General features: G+C 47.4%; 1 protein-coding gene across 5 annotated transcripts in view; it reads right to left on the reverse strand.

The window, feature by feature from the left end:
- Positions 1–22,500, reverse strand: part of BICRA (BRD4 interacting chromatin remodeling complex associated protein) — a 478,150-nt gene that overhangs the window by 90,513 nt on the left and 365,137 nt on the right. For all 5 annotated transcript variants that reach the window (XM_078661098.1, XM_078661099.1, XM_078661100.1 and 2 more), the window contains exon 7: positions 334–2,310. In XM_078661098.1, coding sequence (XP_078517224.1) covers positions 334–2,310 — 1,977 coding nt within the window. The remainder of the gene's footprint in view (positions 1–333; positions 2,311–22,500) is intronic.

The raw sequence follows: 22,500 nt of genomic DNA on the forward strand, positions 1-22,500 counted from the left end.
GCAGTCTGCCAGCAATGAGCAGAGAGCTGTAAAAAGTAAAATGAAGCCAGAATAGTCCAGGACCTCCAAGGGGAAAATTAATATGGTGAGTGCAGTAAACTCCTAGCAGAACACAGCAATGAAGACACATCAGAACCCACTCAAGTATCAACATTTAAGATGTTTACATTCACACAATCACTTCTGGACACTAGTAAAAGGAATTGGATGCAACTAACTCACTCAAATCACTCCCTACATCACAGCTACATATCAAGAAACTCTCTTTGATCACTCTCTCATACCTAAAGAAATCTCAGGCTTCTCCACGTACAGTAATAATCTTTCTCTTACCTGCTGAAGGAACATTTGCATTGACTCTGGGCTGAGGATCGTACCAGTTCCAGCCTGACCCAGAATGATCTTATCTGGGCTATGCACCATGCTGGGGCTCGTTTGTGAAGAAGTTATCTGCGATGGCTGCTGCGAAACATTCATCTGAAGTTGTGCTGGTCCTTGAGACTGGGAATCTGCCTGAACAGTAAGTATGGAGGGTGGCTCCCCGCCTTGCAAGAGGGTAGCCGTAGGAGGTGCTTGTTGTGGCGGCTGCTGCTGCATAAGGCCAGGACTCTGGCTGCTGCCTACGGAAGACTGGATGCTCACACCTTGATTAAGGTTCTCTGCAGCATTCAACATTGCAGCTTGACTGTTGTTCAGGGCAACTCCTTGAATTACTGTTTGTCCAGACTGGTTGAGGGTCCCAGTTGAAAGGGAGCCTGTCACTGAGGGCTGGCTCTGAGTGCTTATGCTCCCAGCTAATGACACCGGCATCTGAAATAACGCTGGTTGGCCCACCTGCCCAGGTTGCAGGTGGATAGGGGTGGACAGAATATGGGTGCCATGAGCATTCTGTGACGCAAGGACCTGTCCTAAGTTCAAATGGCCTGCAATATTCTGGTTGGTAAGGATTTGGTGGGAAGGCATTGCCTGATTGATCAGCTGACCACCTGGCCCTTGACTGGTGATTATATGGCCACTGGGATGTGAAGTGGTGAGAATCTGCCCTCCCATGTTGGCCTGCAATGCAGAGAGTTGTTGGACTGTGGAGGCACTGGTCAGCTGCCCAGGTAGAAGGAACTGGTTTTGGCCTTGAAGCATTGCCTGATTAAGGTGTTGGGCAGGGATGACTATGCTGTTGCCTTGGTTCAATAGGTGCAGGCTCATTTGCTTACTCAGGGCCTGTTGCTGAAGATGAGGTTGTTTGAACATGTTTGCTGGTAGTCCCTGAGGGAAGCCAGAAAGCACCACATTCTGCCCTGGTTTCCCCGTCATGAAAGTCAGATTCTGCTGGGCTTTCTGTTGTTGCAGCGCTTGCTCGTTCTGGATGGTCAATGTGGTATTGTTGGGGCCAAATGGTTTGGGTGTGATTTGGAACAACTTCGGCTGTAGGACACCTGCCGGCTTGGGTTGGATTGGCGTAGGAGTCCGGTGGATGATCACATTCTGAGGCTGCATTAATGGACTGTTCAAGCTGGTAGTGACTGTCATGGATTGTGTGCACTGGGCAGGGGACATGGTGCCAAAAATAGGGTTACCATTCAGCGTGGTGGTGGATACAGTTGGCATGTTTTTCTGAATTACAAGACCTGCATTTTGAGGGGAGACCCCAGTAGATGATAAAGTGACCTGCTGCTGATCTGGAGCTGTTTGCGTAAGGTAGCTTCCCACTGGCATGGTGGCTACCTGTGTTTGCTGAACAGACTTTCCTAGAAGCTGCTGTGTTGATTGGTTGAGTGTCATCACCTGCTGGCCCACCACCTGAATCTGTCCAATGCCCAGGGTCCCCCCAGGGCTACCATTGGGTAAGCCTTGAAGGTTAGAGATAGGCTGGATAGTTACGTTCCCCAGGCCTACCTGCTGAAGGAACGGTTGGACACTAATAGCCTTATTCACCACATCTGCTCCCACTGAATGCTGAACAAGGGCCTGGTGGGTGAGGACGGCAGACTGCTGTAATCCCATGAGCTCAGCCCCACTTGAGAAGATCTGCTGAGTCCCATCTGAAGCAGTGTGAACGACTGGCTGAAGCGTAGGAAGCTGGAAGGAACCCAGGTCCAGCTCTGCTTCAGCCTCCAGCGTCTGCTCTGTGATGTTGGCCTCTTGTAGGCTCTGCTGGAGTATGTCGCACGGCTGATCCGAGCCAGAAAGGCTGCCACCACCCCCAGATGGAGAACCCAGGATGTCATCCTCCAGGAAGTCAAGGACGACGCTTGCAGTTGGCTGATTTTGTTCAGTGGTCAAATTGTTGCTTGGAGCTTCTTGTACGTGCAGCTGAAAAGTAAAAAAAATTATATATATATATATCTATCTATATGTATTCATAAACATCCATCAATCAGAGGAATACCAGCCGAGTAGGTAAGAGAATCTCTGATCACTTATTTAGCACCTTATGTCACATAAGTGGTGTTACTCACCTCTGTATGCAGTGAGGGGGGAAACTGCCCAGGATCTGGGGTGAAGGAAATGGCCTTTGGAGTTAATGTTGAGGAATGGAGTAGGTATGAAATGCAAGGCTATATCGTTATCCGTGTACCCAGCCAGTCAAACAACTATGACTCCATATGCAATCCTCAAGAGTTATCGGTTTGTCCCACACTCACAGGCAAAACTGAAAATATGAAAACAGCTCAGAAGCAACAGCTACTAAATGAAACTGGGAGTGGCTCAGATCAACAAAGCAAGAGGAGCGAGTTAAAGCTCAAGAATGCCAAAAGAAGTCTCCTCTTTTACGCTGCCAAAACCCAATGCAAGATTTGAGCCCATCCCTGGATTTGAAACTAACACCTCATGGTCTGATTTGCACAACTGCTCTTACAAGTGAAAGCCTATACAATTACCAGAACGCATTGGAACAAGAGTATGGAAACACATAAACAGCACTCATAAAAAAAATAGGTGAAATCTGTCAATAAGCACACAGTCCCCAATGGAGGCTTGAACCTCAAATGAGGAGAAAGGGAGTCAGTACACTAGTGTGCAATGGTTGCCAAAGTTATTTCATACATTATAGATGATGCAGTTAACTGCAGAGATTAAGAAACGTATGTCAAAGCAGCTTATTTGAAATGTGCTGCCATTTAAATAGGGGTATGACCAGCTTGAAATACATAGTCAAGTGACAGGCCCCTCGGAGCATGACTATCATAAAGGTCTAGCAGAATGAAATGACCTGTGTGTAGGACACATAGCCTGGCACTTTAACTCTTAGTCACCTTTTGTCAGTGGGTGAGATTAATAAGAAGGAGATATGGATGCACATTCTCAGTTCCACAAGTGATCTCACTGATTTTGTAAATGCAGAAGATGACAAATTGCTCAATAGGATGTACTGGCAAAACCAAGCCATGCAGAAACAGCCCTGATAAGTCCTGTTTACTGAGAGAGATTCACTTAAGAGGACTGATCTTATTGTATCTAATGTACATCCCATTTTATGCACCTAGAACTTGCACGTGTTTACAATTACCAAGGTGAGGTGCAATTACTAAAGCCCTGCAACATTCTGAGCCAACAATCAACTGTCCACAAAACTCTCCCTGTAATATGACAACACTTTCCTTCCGATGGGTTGACACTCCTACGGCAATTAAAAACAAACTGTGTTGGAAACAGAGGACAAATATCAGAAAATACCTCAAAGTCTATCCAAGTGGAATTTCTAATGGGAAAAAAGTGTATGGGAAGGGGTTTAGGATTTACATGTAGATAGCAGCCTTTAGAAATGTTATTGGGACACTTGTTAACATATAAAGACAGCTCACACAGAATGTGAAGGGATATAGGAAAATATATTTCTGCATTTTATGCATTTTATGTCAAACACTGTGCAAGACCAATACTTTAATGAGCCTCCATACACCCTATGGGCCAATGACCAATGCTAAATTTGATCAGTGGAATGGTCAGTTTAGAGAAAACCTGTTTCAGGAAGTGGGTCTTGGGCGAGTAGACTATGTTATTGAATCTTATTGTTATAAGTAGAGGGGGATATAATGTGGGTTGGGAAAATTTGGTTACATGTGCTACAAAGTTGTTTTTTACCCACAGGAGTGCGGAATTAGTGTCAAACAGTCATCTGCAGTTTTCAAAAGACGGCATACTTGTCATGCTGGTTGTCAAAGGTGAAAACTCCCCTCTAAAGTGGTTAACAGCATTTTTGTTTAGCAGGCCAGCCTCAGTAGGTCAAACTACTCACTGTCATTAACAAATGCCATCCTATTATCTACTGAGTTCTTCAGGGCTACCCATTAACTCCAGTACTCCTCAATGTCCACCTAGCCCCACCTTTCAATATCAATAAGTACATCAATGTGTCCCGATCTATACCGATACCAATACATTTTACATTATTGTTACTTATCCTGACCAAGGACTTTCACCCCAAAAGCACTGTCTTCTGGAGATTAAGGATTGGATGAGACAATTAACTACAGTTAAATAAAACAAGAGAAAGCCAGCCACTGTCTTCATAAAAAATAGACAGAGCTTCCCTTTTAGGAAACTGGACTTCCATTGCCCCCACCGCACATTTGAAATGGCCCCCAACGGCCTCTCTGCAGCCTTGATACCAAGGGGACTAAGCTTGCCATCGGTCCCTAAAGCAAATATTTTTGCCGTTAATTTTTATGCTAGCATTAGCCTGTAGGCCACAATTAGTGTTAGTTAGTGTAGTAGTACAGAAACGGCTCTTTAAACCATAAGAAGACACTACTGTATCTCTCCTTCGATCACAAGGGCACTGTAGTGGAAGGGGCAAGGAATTCCGCTTCAACTAGGCCACTGTGGTGTACGTTGGTCTGCCTGACGCACGTCTTTAACATGGGCATCAGAAGGTCTGAAACACCTATTTCGGCTTTCTCTAGGGTCTCCAAAAAGGAAACTATGTTCCTCTATATGCCTTCATGGGTTAATCTCAGATTACCTAATAACTAAGACTCCTCCTTATCTACCCTATACATCCTTGTGGACTGCCACATGAAATCATACCTGCAATCCGAAATTGAGACTGGTATCTAAAGAAAAACAGTGTCACCTCCTAAGTACCTGCCATCTGAACAATCACCTAGATAATACAAGTATTTGTTCTAACTTTTCAATCTTGAAACACCTGTTCAAAGCACACCTGATCAAAGGCAGATTCGGTCATCAGTCCCTGAAGATCCATTTGGGTGGTCATGTGCCATATGTACCCATATTCAGTCGGCTAGTATGAGGGTTCAAAATGATAGGGTCAAGACTGATTTGCATATAGCTGGGTCTGAACTGAGCTAAAGAACGATGATGGATTTCCCATTGGATTCAAGCTAGTCTGGCTGATGAGTGGTGTTACCCCGAAACCAGTCCCAGGATGCTGGCTTCCGGTTCAGGGAAGACCGGTCTTGGCAGTTCGGGCTTGGCTGTTTCCATGAGGGACAGGGTCAAGACTGATTTGTATATAGCTGGGTCTGAACGGCGGTGGCGAAGTGAGCCCGAATGATGATGGATTCAACCCAGATCTGTAACTGGGGGTGAGTGTCTGAAAAGTTATAGCTCTCCGTACATCATCTCCTTGTTTTTGCTTGGTTCACAATGATAGACAATTAATTACTTGTGTGTAACCATTCCTGTGCCTGCAATGTTCAAATGTGCTCATGGTTATTTGAATTACTTCACTGTGTCTGGCAATGATGGTCAAACATTTGACACTGTCAAATTTATATTTAATTTCTATTGCATTAGTTGGAGCAGCAGTTTGAATGCATTCACAGAGGTTATGTAAGCATCAGCACACAGATCAGGTTTAGATTTGTCTGTTGCAGGAACAGGGTTGGAATAACACTCATAATGGGCAGGTAACATGTATTTAATGATGTGGGATAAAAGAGGACAGTAATTGTTACAGGAACGTTTTCCCCGAGAACTAATATTCCTCTAGCTACAAGAAATGAAGAGGTGTTCAGTATCAGAGCATTCAAGTATAGGATTGTCTAGAGTGCTGCGCTCACAAGCGACAAAGGCATTTTATCTTTCCAGTTGCGTTATTATTGCTCTAAATTTGTTAAGAAGTATCCACGCCAAACTGGCATTAATAACAATCACTAATTAGCTAGAGGAAATATTCCAGTCATCCACTGATTTATCACCTAATTAAACCATAGATCAGCCTACCACACAGTAAAATCAACAGAATTGTCTGTCAGGTGTACAGTTCAATCCTGAGAGGTGTGGGGATTGGGGGGGGGGGGACATGCCAACTTATACTCCAACATAAGACTAATGTTCAGTGCCCACCATCAAACCCAACGAAGGATCCAACACCCTGTTGTATCCCAACGTCACTGGTTTGTAAGACGAGAAGGTCTCAAAACAGATAGGGCAGAGAGTATCACCTTAAAGAATAATGACAAAAGATAATCAAGATAACATCACACCAAATACAAAGCAACAAAGTCAAACTTACTCAACTTAAAAATGATTTGGGAAGCTACCAGAGGAGCCTTAGATATCTGCAAGTTCCCACTACACCTCAAACTTAAAATAAAAATTGAGACCAACTACCAATAAGCCAAAGTAAGACATAGCTGTGAGCACCAAGGAAGATTTAACTTTCACACAAAATCGGAAAGTTACCCATGCTGTAGGAAGCTGAATCTGTATACACTATACCAAAGTAAGGTATAGTGTGCACAGAGTCCAAGGAGTCCCCAGAGGTACAGCAGAGGCAACGTTTGGTAAGTACTAAAAGCTCTCTTTGTGGTAGTGTGGGCGAGCAGTTAGGCTTATGCCGAGTTTGTGTTAAGCATTTTTTGTATTCACTCTCTCAAGGACTGATTATACACACTCAGAGAGAATCCAGACCATTTGGGTAAGTATAAAAAAAGTATACTTCTTTTTATTTATAGAACCAAGCAGGACTTGGTACAGGTAGGTAAAATGTACTTTCAATTGTAAACCTTTACACAAATATGCAATTGGGAATCTATTTTCAATTGTTACAGGTTGGTATGGTTTCAAACAGCGGTTCAAATTACACAGTAATTACTTTTAGAATACCTTTTGATTACTTTCAGATCACAATGACTACTTGGGGTGGTATGCCTATATACCACACAGAGGGATCTCCCAATTCAAGGTAAGTACAGAGTTTCTTGGTTAAGGTATAGTTAATTTTCCTCAATACAAAATAGTTTTAAAGTTAAGTACTGGACTTACGAGTGGGAGCTTGGGGGGTTAGGACCAAGGTTCTCCAAGGTCTAGGTAGGCACCCCAGTTGCACCACCAGAGTCACCGGCGCAATCGGGTCCAGGGGCCCAATTTTAGCCAATGGGGTTAAGCGGGCCTCCATTTAGGGGCTGCATGCGAGCAGGCCACTCAGGTGTGGAAACAAAGCTCCTGTGATTTAGGTCAGCACTGCAGGGGCCAACGATGAGCACAGGAGCTGCATTACCAGCATCACAGGGGCGGCAGGGTGGCAAGAAGATGTTCGGGATCCTGACGTTTCCAATAGAGACCTTCGGTTCGGCAAAGTTGCTGCAGGCTCGGGCATGGAGACTTCCTGGAGTCGACCACTGGTTAGAAAAGCAAATTGGGTTTTTGGGGGATGCCTGGACACCATCGTCTCGGCCAACCAAGGCAGTGGGGCGTCAGGTGCAGGGGTGTCTTTTGGTGTCGGGTTTCTTTATCAGCTCCGGTCGGGGGGACCCTTCAGGTTGTGACTGCAGACATGGTCTTGATGCTTGAGTGAGGTCGCGGATCACCAGATCCCAGGCCAGGATCGCTGGGAAGACCTCCTCGTGGTGTTGGGCCACTCCAACTCTGGCAGTGGGTGTCATGTGCAGAATTGAGGAGCCGCCTGGATCCAGATTCTGTGGATGAGTCTTGGCTTGAGCACATCTGGTGCTCACAGGAGACAGACGGTTAGATGAGTGCAAGAACGTCCTCCGGGCTCTGCGGGTTGCCGGTGGCTGGACTCACCAGGGTTCTTGCTTGTAGATGGGATGGATCGGTGGGGCTGGGGCCAAAGCAGTTGGTGTCCTCTTCTTCCTGGATCAGCACAGCTCTTAGTTCCTTCTTTTTCAAATTTGAGGCGGCAGGGTTCAGGGTGGCCGCTAAATACTAGATTTAGGGGCATTAAAAGGTTTGTGCAGGTCGGCACCAATGGGTCCGTTCCTTGGGGTGGTTACAACCCCTATTAAGCCACCCTCCAGTGGGAGGGGGCATGAGCCTCTCCCTAATTGGCCGAGTCCCCTCATCTTCAAGATGGAGGGGACAGAGATGTGTGCTTCACCTCGCCTCCCCCACCTGAGGGGTGGGGTTGGCAGAGATGGACACACACCACTTTCTAGCTTACTTTTTCCGCCGATTCTCCCACTCTAAGTAGGGGGTAGAACCAATGACTTGCTTGTGGCATCAAAAGGCAGGGACAGCTTACAAAAGTGGCAGGTATTCATGGACCAAGCTCATTCTGGGAGAGGAGACATGGCACTTCTGGTCAGGACCCAGAGAGCGGAGGCTCTCCACCCTGGGGTCTGGTGGTGGCAAATGGCAGGTAGCCATTCAGGAACCACACCAGGGCTGGTAGTTTTCAGGGGACATCTCTAAGATGCCCTCGGAGTGCTTTTTACATAACATCTCACACATCAGTATGGGTTTAATGTGCTGAGAAATTTGCTACCAAACTTTCCAGGTTTTGGTAAAGCCATTATGGAGCTGTGGCGTTCATAATGACCAACTCCCAGAACATATACTCATTATGGCTTTACTACACTTACAATGTCTAAGAATAGGCTTACACACTGTAGGGGTACAGGGCTGATGCCACTGTACTCTCACCTGGGGGCTAGTGCACCCTGCTAGAGAGGTGAATCACCTAGGCTTCAAGCAGTGGATTTTAGGCATGGCACCCAGGGATGTGTGCCATGTCGACTCTTCACTTTTCTCTGCAACAGAACACACAGCCTGCAATGGCAGGTTGTGGGTGTTAAGGTACAGGGACTCTAAAGGTGGCCCAATGGGTCCTGCAGCCCTTAGAGGCCTTCCCTGGTCATACTGCCCTTGGTACCCATGGTACCTTTTACAAGGGTCTTACCTGAGCCAGAGATGTGCCAATTATGGGTATAAAGGTACAGTTTTGGGAAAGACCAAAGGCTCAGGGATCTAAATGACAGTGATCCAGAGCTCATCAAGTCAGGTTGCATTAGATATCTGATAGAGACATTTATCCGCAGATTCCTTAACTTAGAACATCCCCAGGTATCAGACTCGATCCGGAATTTAGTTTTTGCAGCACCTCTGCACGCCGGGGGATGGCGCCACATGAACCCGCCCTGACGTCGTCCACGTACATGACGTCAGCGAGGTCATATAAGTCCCTCCAGACGAGATTACGTCAATTTCCTTCTTTTCCGCGTGCAACGCGATCCGGAGTGAGCAGTTCCTCTGGCCTGTTTTCAGGCCTCCTTTTGGACGCTTCGCGTCAGTAACAGTGTGCGATGCCTTCTGGCTTTAAAACTTGTAATTCCTGTTTGCAGCAGGAGTCTGCGACAGACCCGCATCTTATTTGTATGTGGTGTCTGGGCGAGCACCATGACTCCACAGACTGCGAAGCCTGCCAACACCTGAAGCCGAAGTCTCGGCGGGAACGCCGTATGAAGCTTCTCTCGGCACGACTGTCCCGGTCGGAGTCGTCTCGCTTCCCCAGCCTCTTCATCGCCGGCAGGTCCCTCTACTGTCCGGTTCCGCTGTCGATCACCCGCTTTGGTCCGGGGCCGTCGTTCGGCAGTTGGTAAGTCGAGGAGCTTGTCGCTGAGGTCTTCGACCTCCCCTTCTTCTGTTGTCATGGGCACTTGATCCAGAACACATTCCGGATGTGCGCTCCTGACAGTTCCCCCCCCCTCCATCCAACCTTTCCGGGTGTGGGGGCGACTCAGGCCCAGATGGAGGCATATGCTGCCGCTATGCAGGCATCCCTTGGGTCCTCTCCCGTTCCTGGGGCGTCCTCGGGCCTCTGCCTCTTGTGGGAACTCCGACGGATTCGCTGGCGGGTTTGCACCTGGCGCCAATTGAGCCTTTGGCCCCCAGGAATGTCAGAGATGTGGTGTCATTAGGGCGTGGCCCAGCTGGGTACCCCTATACGACTCACGGCGCCTCTGCCGCGCCGCATAGGCTGGCTGGGCTCCCTGTGACATCGCAGGTGGTTGCCGGTGCTCATAGGCCAGCTCCGGCGCCTTTTTCAGAAGGGGAGCTTGTCATAGTTTCGGCGCCGGACAGCGCAGACTCGATGCCGGATGCGGCCAAGTCGGTGACTGACGAGGCACGATCGGCGCCGGCAAGCGTCGTTTTGCGCCGTGTCCACGCCAGGTTGTGGACTCTTCTCTAGAGGCCTTTGGAGAGATTTTGGCGCCGCCCCCACGCCCGAAGTCGCCTGAGGCATTGTTGCCAGTGCCCACCTTGGAATTTGTGGAGCCTCCTCAGGAGCTCCCAGATTCGGCAGGCTCTTCGTCTCCCCAGAAGCCCCATCAGAATCCTCATTCTTCCATGGGGCTTCCTTCCGTGGGGCATTGGTCGCAACCTCAGTGTCTGGGGAGGGTTAGCTTACAACCCTCCCCAAACACTGAGGATGCGACCAATGCCCCAAGGAAGGAAGCCCCATGAGCTGTTGTCCCCTCCGCTGAGGGCTACCGGGGCTGGTTCGGCATTTTTGAGAGTGGTCTCATTGGCCACCCGCATTTTAAACATGTAACCGCCTTCTGCCCTTTTTTCTGTGGAACCCTTGCTTGAGGTCCTTCACCGTGGGTCCGGGAATGTGGAGCCGCTTCTGACTTTTGAGGCTTCCCTTTATGATGCCCTTTTGGGCACCTGGGTCCGGCCTGCTTCAGGTGATCCGGTGGCTCATTCAGTTTTGCACCGCCACGGTCCAGCTCCACATGATCCTGTTTGTCTTTTGTGCACCCTGATGCGCAGGGGTTTGTGTTGCAGAATGCCGTTCCTTCCCTGCCCCCTCTAATGCTTCCTCACTCTCGGGAGTCCAGATGGCTTGAGTCATGGGGTAGGAACATCTTTGTATCCACTAGTGCAGCCCTACGGTCCTTAAATACAGTGTGTGTTTTGGCTCGTGTGACCTCTGCCATGTGGGACTCTGCAGAGTCTTTGCTTTCTGCCACCTCTGAAGGGGCTCGTGTTGATCTCCTTCACCTCCTCCGGGATGGCCACGCCCTTGCCGAATTCACAATCCGCTAAGCCATAGATACTGCGGATTCTTTGGGCAAAGCTATGGCGAGGTCTGTTGCCTTAAGGCGTCACGCTTGGTTGCGAGATAGCGTCTTCCCTGAAAATATCCGGGAGCGACTGGTTGACTTACCCTTTGATGGGGTTTTGCGGTTTGATGCTCACGCTGAATCGGCGGTTCACCGCTCCTAGCGGGTTTTCGCCCTCCCATTTAGGTCTTCTTAGGCCTGTCTTCCGTGGTGGTACTTTTTCATTTCATATCCTCTAGATGCGCTCTGTGTTTAACATGGGCAGTGAGCCTTACGTCTTCTTTTTTCTGTGGTCAAGGGTGATTACCCTTTTATTGGCATCCCTTAGATATGTTTTGCTTTGAGCTGCCTGTTGGCCTGCTGTGCAGTGTTCCTCAGGTTGCTGTGTCTGGTCCTCTGACTGTGGTATTGAGCCAGTGGCTCAGCTCGGTAATGCCATACGCCTCGGAACTCAAGGCACGGGTTCGGTTAGTTACTGCGCTCTTCTGGCTTGGCTTATTGCCTTAAGAGGTGTTCCCCATTGTTTGGGGCATGCATACTCCATGTGGGGTACTTGTACGCTATTATATAGCTTTGCTTATCTCACCTGGGCCTGGAGATCCTGTGGGCTCCATGCGTCGCTTGGTGATCCGTTGTACGGTGTTCTATGCTTTTTCCCTGGTGCCATCTGCTTACGCCATGGTCATCCACCTCCTTGGGAGGTTTCATGGTCTCCTCTTCAATAACAGCTCCTACCTACCCTTACTGTACTAGGTATGATCCGGTATGGACATGTTCATGCTCCTGGCTAGTTCTGACTCTACATAATGATATGTTTATACATTTATGTATACATGCCGTTTCCCTTGGTATTCCTCTTCCTACGTCGTCACCTCTTTTCGAGACTGCGACGCCTGGACCACTATCTCCATGTGTGTGGGAGGTTTTCTGAGTTGTTTCAAGTTGCCCATAGGTTCCTCCTTGCTTCCGCTTACTGGGGTAATTTCCCGAATTGACATATGCTCCCTTTTTGGTGTTCGACGCTGTACGTGTCTTTTCTGAAGTGTTGGTCTCAGATTCTGCGACTCTTCCCACCATTCGTTAACTTAGTGTTTTTGGCCACTTCCTTCGGATACGCCTTTTTTCCAAATTATCACCTATTATTGTTAATGCTACGCCTGTGGGACAGCTCTTCTGATGGCAGTGGTCCTTGACTACTGCCTGCAAGTCTATATTGTGGGTTGTTTCTCACTTTGGCTTCATACTGCCCGGTCAGGCACTCTTATGCTTCTGGTGTAAGCAACTTTAAGGTCTCTATGGACGTTTGCCTGCTGCATATTTCTACCTGCTTCAGCGGGTTTAGAATTGATGCTAATTGCCCCTAATTACCCTTTTTGGGATTGGGTGTGCGCTTGGTGTGTTTCTTGTCCCGCCAGCTATTCCCAACGCATTGCTCAGGTTCTAGCTCTTGCCTTTAGGATCTTGACACCGGCTCCTTCGACTTCCTTCTATAAACTATTCTGTTAGGCTCTGGCTGCAACTCTTCAAGTTCCTTTCGAGCTTGGGTCGGGGTACTCATCGTGCGCCATTAAGCGGAGAGTGGTCCTTCTTCCTCTCTCTCGCTCTCTTTCTTTGCTCTGGTAAAGGGTCATGCCGTTCTGTCATTTTTATACGGTTATGGTGTCGCGCCATTCTGGCGTTCTTAGGATATCCACTATCCCGTTATTTCTGCTCTTTCGAGCTGCTTGGTTTGCGGTCTGGCTGTTCCGCCACAGTTTTCCCCTTTATCCGTCACTCTGTTGCCAGATCGGATGCTTGGTGCTTTCTGTTGTTCTGTTGCAGACCCACGTCCCCTTTGGGGTATGGGTGTGGTATCTATTCTAAGTTAAGGAATCTGCGGCTAGATGTCTATCGGATGTACTAGTTATTTACCTTCGCTAACTATGTATCTGGTAGAGACGTTGTCTAGCCGCAGATTACTTAACGCCCACCCAGCCTCCCCGTTCTGCGAGAACCTTGCAGAGTGGTGTTCTCCGCTGGCCTCTACAGTTGCCATTGGCTTAGCTCTCACAGGAGTTCGGTTTGTGGCTCCCCTCTGAGTGTTTCCATGTGCAGTTAAGCTCTGCTGAGGGGCTTCTTTCCTGTAACATGGCACAAGGAGATTAGTTTTCCTCTCCAGTCACCTTCCCTTCCTTCTGTCTTCTCTATTGACTCAGGGCCCTGGTCCTCTTTTGGTCGCACTCTTGGGGGTCGGTTGTGCTCTGGTTTCAACCTCCTTTATTATAGGGAAAGGGCCAGTCTTTTCATCCTTTCTACGGTGCACTTCTGTGCTCCACTCAATAGGAGACGCAGTTCTACATGGCAATATCAGTCTATTTCGGTCTGTTGAGATGTTCTTCCCTTGTTGCACACAGGGAAGAGTCTTCGCTTAGCTTGCGGGGTTTTTTCTCACAGCTTTCACTCACATGTAGGCAGTGTCTAATCCTGTCTTATGATTGTGTCTCCACCATGCTCCTTCTTGTTCACTGATTTTTCATCAATCGGACACTGCTCCCATACTTTCACAGTTTTTTTGTTGGCGGCTCCGCGTTGTGCCGCGGAAAAGTTTCTCCGAAGAAAACTGATGTCAGCACACCAGGAGGGACTTATACGACCTCGTAAGTGGACGATGTCAGGGCGGGGTGGTGTGGCGCCGTCCCCCGGCACGCAGAGATGCAGCTGCAAAAAAATTACGGATCCAGTCTGACGCCTGGGGATATTCTAAGTTAAGGAATCTGCAGCTAGACAACATCTCTACCAGATACATCGTTACCGAAAGTAAGTAACTCGTACATCAGGCAAAAAGTGGGGGGTAACCATACAAAAAGGGGCACTTTCCTACACTCGCTCAAAGTTTTTTCTCTACCATCTATGTTAGTGTTGTTAGTTTATGGTGGTCTTTCCCACTCACTTTCTGCAGCACAGTAGGCACCTCTGAGCTCCATAGCAGAAAAATAAATCTCAAGGCTTGGCCACACAATGGATGGGCTTAACAGCCTTATCTAGAAAGATCCAGTTTCACCAGACAAACCCATCTCCATGGAGAGAAGGAAAAAAAATTAAAACCAGTAGCACTTTCACAGCTCCAACACCTAGATGGGTGAACATGCACAACATTTGAATCTAGAAGAGATTAATTCTGCAAAGCTCCCTTTATGATTTCTATGATCCACCGCAAGCCAGGACACTACCATCTTCCTGGGGGGAATCCTCAACCAGGCCCTAGCTCTTCATTCTCATCACCAGTCATCACAATGGGTGACTTCAACCTATGAGTTGACAAACAGGCCCGAAATCGAACCGGATAGCTCTGAAATTCACATACCTAGTTTTTGTCATCACAAAGGGAGGAGGTCGTATAGTCTTCACCTACAATACAAAGTTAGTACACACGCTCATCATGTTGAGCATTCAAAAACACCTTTTATGCGGCTTGCCCGACATCATTTAACACTTAAAATCAGAATACTGGTCTGTCCCTTCAAAAGTATGTACAACCCTTGCACAGAAGGGCTCTGCGACTGAAAGCTGAACATGGACATACTCTGGAAAGCATCTATGATAACATCACCTGGTTATAGGCTCTCCTCAAAATGAAAAGAGCAAAGGGCCAGATGTACAGAATCGGCCCGTTTGTTACCAGAAAAAAGCCTTTTTCTATGTACCAAACTGTATTTGGCGATTCGGTAACCTAGTACTGAATCGCATAATGGGTTTGCTATTCCGTAATTGCAATAGGGATTGTAGTTTTTGTCGGATTTTAGAGTCTGAAAAGTACATCTGCTACGCTGCCAGCACTAGTCTAATTAATTATCTTCCATTACCAATAGGGCCCTCCATTTGTGAGGTGCCCACATTTGTGCTGCTGATTTAAGAGGCACAGCCCAGGCGTTACTTGTTTAGTCATAAACAGACTGAGGAATGACCAGAGGGCTATGGTACACTTATTGGTGACAGGCTCAATACATCAAATTTCTAATCTCTAACCTAATATTCTTCAGAATATTTTTTGTGAGCAACATGCAGACCTCATACCCTGTAGGATCCTGTACGCCACCAAACACAAGCTTTGTAAATATTGCAAGGTGCAATTTCCTTTTGCTGGTGTAAAAATAAGCAGCCTCAAGCTAAAAACAGTACTTTAAAAAAATTGCGAAGAAAGAATGAAATCAGTAGAAATAAAATGATTAGGGCAAAAAAAAATGAAATGTAAGTTAGAAAAATTTAAGTGTAGACAGAAATAGTTATTTTGTGTAAAACTGTAAGGAAAAGTTTACCTCCAAAGTGAAATTATCCTGTGAAAAAGTTAAGTGTAAAGAGATTTAAAAGTTACAGTATGATAAAGAAAAACACTACCACTCTGACATCTATGACATCAGCAAAATCTGAACCCTGTTTGTCAATTAGTTGCACAAGCCTCTAAACCAGGCTTCTCCAACAAGTAGCCTTTAAGTAGCTCTTCGGTGTGCAGTCCAGTTCACTAAATTTTAAGCTTTTGGCTAGCTGAATTAATATAGGTATACCGAAATCAAGAAACAAGCATCTCAGCCAAAACTGGAATTTCAGGTCTCAAGCACATGGTTGGAGCAAAATGGTTGAATTTCCAAATTTTATTTTAAGCTGATATTTGTGTGATACCTCATGTGGCAACGGGGGAGACTTTTTACTAATATTATTACATTGGTGTGAAGGACATCGCAGACATGGCTCCTATGCATTACCCATGTAAAGGCACTCCAAAATTGACAAAGCCCTTTTAACATTGCTTCCGGCAACCCTGCCTTATGTATTAAAGAGATCACGGCAGGCAAACCTGTCCTGAGGTGACCACTGCTGGAAATCTGCACTGAGATGACCACTGCCGATAATCTGGATTGGGATGACCACCGGTGTAACCTTGTCTGATGTGGTCATTATCACAACACTAATATTCGCAGCTCAGTGAGATTTTCACTGAGCATATGTGGCTCTTATTACAGAAAAGGTTGGATAATGTCCATTATAGAAATAGCTTTATGATCCTCAATGGAAACCAGAGGAATGTTTGAGACGTTTGGGGGATAGGGGAGAGATGGTGATTTTAAGTCAACCACCATCCTTCTTAACTGGGTATGACCATCTATACTGCAAAACACAGGTCCTCACCCTGGGCTCTAGAGCAGCAGTTCTTACCCTTTTGACTTCTGTGGATCCTCCACAGAATCGCTAACTACTGGACTATCTGCCAAAGCAATTTCTATAATTTGATACTCAAAAGAATCTACACAAAAATAGAGAAACAACTATACATCAAACAAATACATCAATTATGAAATACTATATTTAAGTCACAATAAAAAAAGTTAAATCAAAAAGTTTATGGAAGGCTGTAGCTTTTCAAAAGAAATCAAGTTACTTACCTGTAACTTTGTTTTTCCAGTATTGGTAACTTTCATAGATTCCCAGTGCTTGTATCATTCCCCCTTATCGAGATGGGAGTCCCCGGTAAATAAAAACATACCATAGAAATAGGGACAAAAAACAGAATAAGGCCTAGGCTTCATCTCATTTTGTTGCATGTCCACCTCTTTTTGTAAAAGAGACCAAAAAAAAAATTGAACAGCCAATCAGATCAGCCTCACCCCATAGAACCTTCCTGAGAGAGCCTCAGATTTTCGTAGCCGTTGTGGAACAATATAACAGAAGATGCTGAAGGCTGAGCTTTCCCAGGGGAGGAGGGTGGGCACATGGGAATCTATGAAAGTTCTCAATACTGGAGAACCAAAGTTACAAGTAAAAAACTTGTTTTCTCACTCCAGTATTGGAACTTTCATAAATTCCTATTGCTTGTATCAGAATAGCTAGCAGGTATAACACACATTTTGTGTAACAATACAATGTTATAAAACCTTGCAAGATGTATCACATTCAGGAGAGATACACATTATCCATAGAGAATTGGCAATAGAACAGTAATTGAACATCAGAGAAGAAATAGTAAAAGCATCTAGACTTACAAAATATGTGACTAGCCAATAAAAAGGAATGAGGGTTAGAAGGGAAAGCTCACCACTCATTAAAAGAGGTTCCTGTCCCACTGCAGTATGACTACGCGTGGAGGAGTCCAAGCAGTAATGCCATGTGAAGATATGGGCACTGCCCCACGTCGCTGCTCTGCAAATGTCCTTGATAGGCACTCCGGCGAAGAGAGCAACTGAAGAAGACATAGCTCTCGTAGAGTGCGCCCGGACCCGCCCTTCAAGGGGCTTGCCAGCTGCTTGGTGACAATATTGGATCGTGCTGGCAATCCATCTAGCAATACCCTGCTTTGAACAAGGGAAACCTTTGCGAGGAAAACTGAAAGCCACACAGAGCTGTGTTGATCTTCTGAAATCTTTGGTACGTTGAAGATAAAACTTCAGACATCTTTGAACGTCCAGAGAGTGTAGAGCCCTCTCCGCTGGAGTAGTGGGTTGAGAAAAAAGGATTTGAGAATAACTGGTTCATTCAAGTGAAAGTCTTAAGGCACCTTCGCGATCAATTTGGGATTCGTTCTCAGAATCAAAGTCTCTTTTAAACTGTAAGAACAGTTCTTGAATAGTGAGTGCGTGTAGTTCACCTTCCCTTCTTGCAGATGTTAAGGCGAGGAGGGGGGTCACTTTCCATGAGAGCAATTTAAAGTCCACCCTATGAATCGGTTCAAAAGGCGGCCTCGTGAGTTCAGTAAGAACTAAGTTAAGCTGCCACAGAGGCGGTGGAGGCCTAACTGGTGGGAAAACTCTAAAAAGTCCTTTAAGAAATTGCCTCACAATCCTTGCCGACCAGAGGGAAGGTCCAGAAGAAGTCCATCTGAATCTAGAAATGGCCGCAAGGTGCACTTTGATAGAAGAATGAGCAAGACCTGATTTAGGCAACGCCAGAATGTATGGCAAAATCTGATGAGGACCAGAAGAGTAAGGATGAATCTTTTGTTGCTGGCACCAAAAGCAGAAACGCTTCAATTATAAGCGATATGTCTTATTTATACTCAGGGCTCGAGCAAGCACCTCTACTTTCTGACGAGATATTCAGATCCTGAAATTATCGGTGCTCAGGAGCTACGTTGATAACTGAAGCGATCACGGATCCGGGTGTACCACCTGGCCCTGGGACATCGTCAGCAGGGAAGGAATTGGGCGCAGATTAACTGAACGGTCCAGGGAGAGTACAAGAAGCTCCGTAAACCAAAACTGGCGGGGCCACGCTGCGGCTACCAGAATCATTCTGCAGGGTTCCGCCTTGAGCTTCCGGAGAAGTCTGGGAATTAGTGGGATCAGAGGAAAAGGGTAAACAAAGGTGCCTGGCCTGGCCACCGAAAGCGCATTCCCCAACGATCCCAGATGGTGACGCCTGCTTTCGTAGAGTCTGCATTTTTTGTTCTCTGGAGTGGCAAAGAGATCTATGGGCGGAGCGCCCCAGAGCCTGAAAATCTCTTCCAGAATGGAGTGGTCTAATTCCCACTCGTGGCTCACAGATTTCAGCCGACTGAGCATGTCCGCTGTTTTGTTGAGGGCACCTGGAAGATGCTCTGCCAAGAGCGATATCTCCTGCTGTATTGGCCATTCCCAAATCCCCTGAGCCTCTTTGGATAGTCGACGAGACCTTGTACCTCCCTGCTTTACGTTATGCATGGCCGTCGTGTTGTCTGTACGGACCAGGATGGAGGATCGTTGAATCCACGGAAGGAAGGCCTGCAAGGCTAGACGAATTGCCCTGAGCTCCAACATATTGATGTGGAGTAGGCGATGCTGAGGCAGCCAGCGGCCGCTTACCTGAAGGTCTTGTAAGACTGCTCCCCAGCCTTCTAGTGAGGCATCTTATTATTAAGAGGAGCTGGGGTGACCCAGAAGGTGAGACCCTGAGAGATATTGTCCTTGATTTTTCACCACGTTGCAGCCTCTTTCATAGGCTGAGTGATTATCTTGTCTTCGAAAGAGCCTTCTGCCTGGCGCCACTGCAAATACAGCTGTTCTTGGAGGGGGGCGCATTCGCAACCTGCAATGGGGAATTAAAGGAATGCAAGACGAGATTGACCCAAGAAGGGACTTGTAGAGGCGAACTGAAAGTGACCCTCTTAGTTGCAATCGATGAGCAGAGGTCATCAGCTTTGTATTTCCCTTGAAGGAAACGCTTTGCAGCAAGATGTGTCCAGAATGGCCCCCAAGAACCGGGCCAACTTGGACGGGCACAGGACTGACTTTTCTGTGTTGAGCTGGAGCCCCAGGTGACGGAAGAACTGTGTGCATGCCCTGACAGCCTCTTCAGCTGAGCGATGAGACAGAGCTTTCAGCAACCAGTCGTCCAGTTAAGGAAAGACCTGGAGCGTCTGTTTCCTGAGAAATGCTGTGACAGGGGCTAGGACCTTTGTGAAAATCTGCGGAGCAGATTTGAGTCTGAAAGGGAGGACCTTGAAATGAAAGTGGCCCTTGGCTACTGTAACGCGTAAAAACTTCCTGTGAGCAGGATTGATGGGGACGTGAAAGTATGCGTCCTCGAGGTCAAGGGTGGCCATGTAATCTCCCGGGTTGAGGAGATGCAAAATTTCCTTTAAGGAGACCATCCGAAACAAGTGCTTGATGAGATAGGTGTTTAGCTCCCTCAGGTCTAAAATTGGGCGCCATTTTTCTACGGTCTTTAAAACAAGAAAGAACAGGGAATATAATACTTCTCCCCGTTGGGATCGAGGGACATGTTCTATCGCTCCTTTGAGGAGTTGCTGTGTGCCTCTAGACGTAGAAGATGTAGATGTTTGGATTTGGTGGCGCGAGGGGCTTTGGATGGTGGTTGATGTTGAAACTCCAAAGTATGGCCTAACAGAACTATATTCAGAACCCATTGTTCTGATGTTATGAGCTGCCGGTTGAGGAAGTATTGGGATATCCAGCCCCCCACTGGTGTTACAGGGGACAGAGGAACAGTAGGAAGAGCCAAGAAGCAGCTACGGTGCTTAGAGGAATCCCTCCCCTGGCACCCTTGTCATCCTCTAGTTGATGAACGAGAGAAAGACGACAACTGGCCTTGTCGCCGAGAATATTGCGGCCGGTATGATTGAGAAGGCTGCGAGTAAGAAGAGTAGCGCTGCTGCTGATATCCGCCTCTGTAGGAGGGAAAACCTCTGCCCCTAGCTCCACGGAAAGGGACCTTGCGGTATTGAAGAGTCCCATGGGATTTTGCAGTTTCCGTGTCTTCCTTTATATCCTGCAGCACATCATCAATGTGCTTCCCAAAGAGTGCCTCACCGTCAAAAGGAAGGTCCAAGATCTTATTTTGGACTTCAGGCCGGAACCAAGTGGCACGAAGCCAGCCGTGGCGCCGAAGGACTGCTGCTCCCGCTAGGGAACGGTATGCTGTAGTGGCAATATCCATTGCGCAGTCAATTATCTCCGACGATGTTCTCTCTCCCTCCTGGAGGATCTTCTTGGCTTTCGCATTAGATTCTTCCGGCAGCTGGTCCAGATAAGGAGACAGATCAAACCACATCTGGCAATCATACCTTCCAAGAATTGCCAAGGCGTTGGCTGCTCTGACAAGAAGGCTAGACATAGAAGAGAACCTCTTCCCAGCATTATCCAACCGCCTGCACTCATTATCCGGTGGTGTAGTGAGAGGGGCCGCCAGATTTTTAGACTTTCTCTGGGCCACTTGCGAAATTACTGAATCCGGTTTAGGCTGGCTGACAAGACAAGCAGGGCTATCCTCAAGGGCCTTGTACTTCTTTTCCAGACGAGGAAGCACAGGTATGACTGTGGCAGGCAACTTCATAATCTGTGGCCCTTCATCCCAGACGTGATCCACAATAGGGATAGAGCAGATTGACTTCCTGTATGGTTCTTTAAAGTCATATAAGAAACATTTTGACTGCACAGATGGAATGGGCACTTCGAAACGCTTAGAAGCTCTCTCCATTAGATTAGCCCCCAATATCTGCAGGAGGGGAATCCGCCGGATCTGGAACGGGAGAGGCAGGGCCCAGAATGATGTAATCATCCCATTCCCCGTCAGGATTCGGAATAGTCGTTGTCCCCTGGTCATAATCAGATGTATCATCCTGGACAGTAACCACGTCGTCGTGGCACCTTCTGGGGCCCAGCGTCCTGCTGCCGGGAGAGAGGCACTCCTGGGGTGCCGCAGTCACTGAGCAGCAGGCACAAAATCTGATCCCAGCATAGGGTCAAGAGGTGGCTATCTCTACTTCGTGCAGCAACCCAAACCACTTATTTCAACGGATGCATTGCTTCATCAGTGGCGGAAGATGTTGCAGCTGCCTCCACCCTCCTTGCTACCGTTAGATTTTTGACATCCTTCAATCAGTGTGTGAGATTTACGAGTAAAAGATCTGTGTTGTTTTCTTTGTAATGAATATTCCTCCTGCAACGTTTGGTTTGCGTGCTCTTTCCCATTTTGGGTACATTTAACAATAAACCGCAACGGAGTAAAATCCATTCATTCAAGCTGTGTTTAACAAGAAGCAGCGATGGCTGAACATGGAGACGTAGAACAGAAGGAATAAAAACCAGTCAGCCTGGATGGAGGTGTCACAAGTTACACCTCTAAGCTCCACCCCCATAGTAGATGGCTAAGAGAGACCCCTGAGACACTCGCACCACATTGATTATCATGATGGAGCGTCCCACTGAAGGGTGGGAGGAGGGAGAGGGGGGGGCACGCGCCGCAGAGGCTGCAGGGGCCAGCTGCAGTGGACGCATTAGTCCACTAAGCCACCAGAACAGACTAAATAGTGCAGTAAAAGCTGACTGAGGCACGGGGCAAGGGTTGTGAGGGCTTCGCTGCACTTCCATTATTGCGGTCTTTTTACTATCCGGGGGTGGGGTTCTTGCTTGTATTGGGGTCCAAGGCACCCTTGCTAGTGCTGAGTCACTCGCTGTAGGTTTTCAACACTGTGCTTCCTTCAGCGCGTCTTAACCCAGTGAGATCACAAACACTCCAACCGCAGTGAGGCCACTGACAACGCAGCGAGACTACAAATACTCTTGCCCCATTGAGGCCACAAACACACTTAACGCAGTGGGGCCACAAACACACTAAACGCAGTGAGGCCACAAACACTCCACGCAGTGAGACAAGCCTATAGGCGCCAGTGGAAAACCTGCAGGACCAGAGTCATAATCTCAACCGGGCCAACTTGGCGGTTCATTCTCTCAATACCATTACCATCTGAGACCCAAAC

This window comes from Lissotriton helveticus, chromosome 9 (genome assembly GCF_964261635.1).
Source record: "Lissotriton helveticus chromosome 9, aLisHel1.1, whole genome shotgun sequence".
In the NCBI taxonomy this organism is placed as follows: domain Eukaryota; kingdom Metazoa; phylum Chordata; class Amphibia; order Caudata; family Salamandridae; genus Lissotriton; species Lissotriton helveticus.